Raw genomic sequence first — 5008 nt, forward strand, 5'->3', positions numbered from 1 at the left:
CAAAACAAAAAGTTGGTTTTTCAAGAAGATAAACAAAACAGACAAACCATTATCTGGACTAACAAAAAAATGGAGAGTTACAAAATAAGAAAACTCAGAAATGAAAAGGAGACATTACAACTGATACAACAGAAATACAAAGAATCATTAGAAACTATTATAAACAAATATACACTAACAAATTTGAAATACTGGAAGAAATGAATAAATTTCTGGATGCGTGCAAAGTGCCAAGATTGAATCTAGAAGAAATAGAAAAGTCAAATAGACCAATAACAAGCAACAAGATTGAATAATTAATCAGTAGTCTCCCAATTAAGAAAATTCCAAGACCAGGTGGATTTACTGCTGAATTCTACCAAATTTTTAAAGAGGAATTATTACCAATTCTACTCAAACTTTTCCAAGGAATTGAAATAGAAGCCATTCTCCCAAACTCATTCTATGAAGCCAGCATCAACCTGATATGAAAACCACACAAAGATACTACAAAAAGAAAACTACAGACCCTTATCTCTGATAAACAGACATGCAAAATTTTTCAACAAAATATGAGCAAATAGAACAACAACACATCAAAAGAATTATACAACATGATGAAGTGGGGTTCATTCCATGGATGCAAGGATGCTTCAACATATGTGAGTCAATAAATGTGAAACTTCATTTCATCAAAATTGAGGAAAAAATTAAATGATCATGATCAAAAATTGATAGACACAGAAAAACCATTCCACAAAATTCAACATCCCTTCCTGATAAAGACTCTCAGCACATTAGGTATAGAAGGAAAGTATCTCAATACAATAAAAGCCATGTATGACAAGCACACCAACTATATCACCCAGAATGTGGAAAAGCTGATAGCTTTTCCCTTAAGAATGGGAACAAGACACGGACGCCCTCTCTCACTGCTTCTATTTAACATAAGATTGGAAGTACTAGATAAAACAATCAGGCAAGAGAAAGAAATAAAGAAATAAAATGCATCCAGACAAAGTTGAACTGTCCCTGTTTGCCAATGACATGATCCTATATAGAGAAAAACCTAAAGACTTTACAAAAAAACTCTTACAGCTGATAAATAAATTAAGTACACTTATAGGATACAAAATCAACATGCAAAAATTCGTTGCATTTTTATACTTCAGGAGCGAACTAGTAGAAAAAGAAACCAAGAAATTAATCCTACTTACAATAGTCACCCAAAAAGGAATAGTTAGGAATGCAAATCACTGATAAAAATAAAGAAGGCACAAAAAGATGAAAAGGAATTCTGTGTTCTTGGACTAGAAGAATTAACCATGTAAAAATGCTTAAACTACACAAAGCATTCTAAGGATCAAATGCAATCTCCAACAAAGCACCAATGATATCACTCAAAGAAATAGAAAAAACAATTCTAACATTTATATGAAACAACAAAAGACTGCAAATAGCCAAAACAACCCTGAGCAAAAAATTAATAAATCCAAGGTATAACACTACCCAACTTCGAATTATACTACAAAGCTACAGTAACCAAAAGAGCTTGGTACTGGCATAAAAACAGACACTCAGACTAATGGAGCAGAATACAGTACCGAGAAATCAACCCACAAAATTTCAACCAACTGATCTTTGACAAAGGCAACAAGAATATACATTGAGGAAAAGATTTCTTCTTCAATAAATGGTGGGGAGAAATTGAACATCCATATTGTAGAAGAATGAAACTAGACCCATACCTGTCCCCCTATTTAAAAATCAACTCAAAAACGATTAAAGACCTAAGTATAAACCCTGAAACTATAAAACTCTTAAAAGAAACATACAGGAAACACTTCAGGATGTGGGACTGGGCAAAGACTTTATGAATAAGTCCCCAAAAGCACAGAAAACAAAAGAAGAAATAAACAAATGGGATTATATCAAGCTAAAGTGCTTCTGCAAAGCTAAAGAAACAATTAGCAGAGTGAAAAGACAACCTACAGAACGGAAGAAAATTTTTGCAAACTTTGCATCACACAAGGATTAATATCCAGAATACACAAGGAACTCAAACAACTTAAGAGAAAAAAAATGCAACCCAATTTGAAAAAAAGGCAAGAGGAGCTAAATAGGCACTTCTCAAAGGAAGATACACAAGTGGCAAACAGACACGTGATGGAATTCTCTACATCACTAAGCGTCAGGGGAATGCAAATCAAAAATCACCTTGAGATATCATCTCACCCCAGTCAGACTGCCATTATCAAAAAGACTGAGAATAACAAATGCTGGTGAGGATTCAGGGACAGGAGAACTTCCCACACCGTAGGCAGAACTGTAAATTAGTGTAGCTATTGAAGAAAACAGTATGGAGTTTACTTAAATGACTATGGATAGAAGTGTCATACGATTCAGCAAGTCCACTGATGAGTATTTAACCAAAGGAATGGAAATCATCATGTCAAAGGGATACCTGCACTCCCATGATTTTTGCAGCTGTTTTTAAAATAGCCAAGAGTTGGAGCCAACTAAATGTCCATCGACAGATGACTGGATAAGGAAAATGTGGTATACACACACAAGAGAATACTACTCTGCTATAAAGGAGATTTTAATTCTGCCATTCGCAGCAACAAAGATTAAATAAATGAAAATTAAGTTAAGTGAAATAATCTAGACACAGAAAGAGAAATACCACATGGCCTCAGTCATAGTGGGAGGTAATTAATTAATTAATTAATATAAATAAATAAATAAATGAAAGCTATAACAATCACAACAATTTGTTGAATGCGTTAAATGAGAGGACAGAACTGAGGCCAACAGAAGTGGGAAAGGGTTTGGGGAGTTGGGGTTAGGGAGTAATTGGTAAAGGACCACAAAAAATTATTACATTGTACAATGTTGACTATACTAATTATCCTGATTTGAGCATCACCATTGCACACAGCTATTGATATTCAGTGCTGTACCCCACAGATATGTACAAACAATTATGTTCCAATACATAAAAAAATAAAATAAGTAAATATTTAAAATATATTACAAATATTTATTAGTAATTTAAATTCCCATCCTTTTCTATTGGGAATCCTTCATGATATATTTTGTGCTCTGGTCATATGAAACTGATGGTATTTGGTAGCTCCTTTGCTTTCTTGTAAATGAAAGGGTCTGAACTAATCTTTATCTCCTGTCCTAACTGGATTCAGCTATTTCCTCAGGAAAAAATGAACTAATTTTGACTATACATATTTATATGTTAATTAATAACTTTGACTGTATATTTCATATATAATTTATTTTACAATAGTCAAATTTATCATAAAATAAACATATTTTATGATTTAAAGTCAAATTTATTTATTATGTTAATAATATATTATAAAATTTTTATAATAATTTATGAATTTATAATATATAACATAATATAAATTATTTACAAAACTATAGTGAAATAATTTTCCTTAAAATTTAGTGAAAATGCGGTGGCACTCCCACCGAGGGTTCGGATCCCACATACAGACCGGCCGCTCACTGGCTGAGCGAGGAGCGGGAGCAACACCGAGGGTTGTGATCCCGTGGCCGGTCCCGGTCCGGTACAGGCGCGACACTGAGGGTTGCGATCCGTTGCCAGTCACAAAAAAAGACAAAAAGGAAAAAAAAAATTTAGTGAAAATAATTGGTCTTTGCTTGGTTTAGTCCTAATTATTCATGAAATTATCTTCTTTTTTTTAGGTTTCATTTTTAGATTTGTGGATTATATTTAATATATTTTGCTATTATGTATATTCAAAAAATTATGTACTTCTAAACCAAAACAAGAAAGACACAATCACATTAGTCTAACTTCATCCTGTCTTCTCTGCAGTTTCCTCTGTCCCTCACAAGTACTCACCTTTTAAGGGTTTCCTTACTTCTTTCATGTTATAAATATAAAACTATAGACACAAATACTCACACAAGCGTACCAAGATACTATTTATCTTTGGTTATATACAGCTAATTGCACATGATGTTCTGAGTTTTATTTTTCTATTATCCCTGCCCCCTCCATAAAACTGTATGTCCTGAAGGGTCAGCTGCCAAGAGAACATCCTTATAACGTACACAGCTGCCCCATGCTTCACCATGGGGATGCACTGGGGTTTATTCAAGTTCTCTTTGATTGAGGTTGGGTGGAGTCCAGTCATTCTGGTATTACAAATAATAATTCTGCAAGAAATACCTTTGTACTTACAAAAGACCTGTTATTAATGTTCATATTCACTTTGAATAATGGGTGTTGTGAGAAAAAGCATGTTCTAGATGTGATGAAAAAAACCCAATTTTCTTTCTCAGTCTGCAGATTCTTCTGATTTAAATAAATTCAAACTTCAACATCTTTTCCACATGGATGGATTGGTGTATATTAACTTGAATTGGGGTATTACCTTACTCACTCAGACTAGTGCTGGAATCCTTGGAAATTCTTCACTCCTTTGCCTTTATAACTTTACTTTCATCATGGCACAGAGATTGAGACCCACAGACTTAATTCTCAGCCAGCTGGTCTTAGCTAACAACTTGGTTATTCTCTCTAAAGGGATCCCTCAGACAATGGCAGCTTTTGGATTGAAATCTTTCCTGGAAGAGGCTGGATGTAAAGTTGTCTTCTATTTACAAAGAGTGGCCAGAGGGGTTACTCTCAGCACCACCTGCCTCCTCAGTGGCTTTCAGGCCATGAAACTTTGCCCCAGTATCTCTTTGTGGATGGAACTCAAAATTAAATCTCCAAAGTGCATCATTTTCTCCTGTTTTCTTTGCTGGATCTTGCATCTTGTGTTAAATATCTCGGTTGTAAAACATGTAACTGGCCCAACAAATAACAAAAATATGAGCATGGAAAAAATGTACAGATACTGTTCCTCAACCATTTCAGGAAGACTAGTATTCTCAGTAAGTGCAGCCATTTTCTTGTTCACTGATGTTATGTTTTGGGGCCTCATGGTCTGGACTAGCAGCTTCATGGTCCTTTTTCTGTACAGACACAAGCAGC

General features: G+C 34.3%; 1 protein-coding gene across 1 annotated transcript in view; it reads left to right on the plus strand.

The window, feature by feature from the left end:
* Nucleotides 1-4362: 4362 nt before the first annotated feature.
* LOC103610358 (vomeronasal type-1 receptor 1-like) overlaps nt 4363-5008 on the plus strand; it is a 14751-nt gene continuing 14105 nt past the window's right edge. Inside the window, exon 1 of the mRNA XM_008594544.1 lies at nt 4363-5006. Coding sequence (XP_008592766.1) covers nt 4363-5006 — 644 coding nt within the window. The remainder of the gene's footprint in view (nt 5007-5008) is intronic.

Source organism: Galeopterus variegatus, unplaced genomic scaffold, assembly GCF_000696425.1.
Source record: "Galeopterus variegatus unplaced genomic scaffold, G_variegatus-3.0.2 Scaffold10995, whole genome shotgun sequence".
Taxonomy (NCBI): Eukaryota; Metazoa; Chordata; class Mammalia; order Dermoptera; family Cynocephalidae; genus Galeopterus; species Galeopterus variegatus.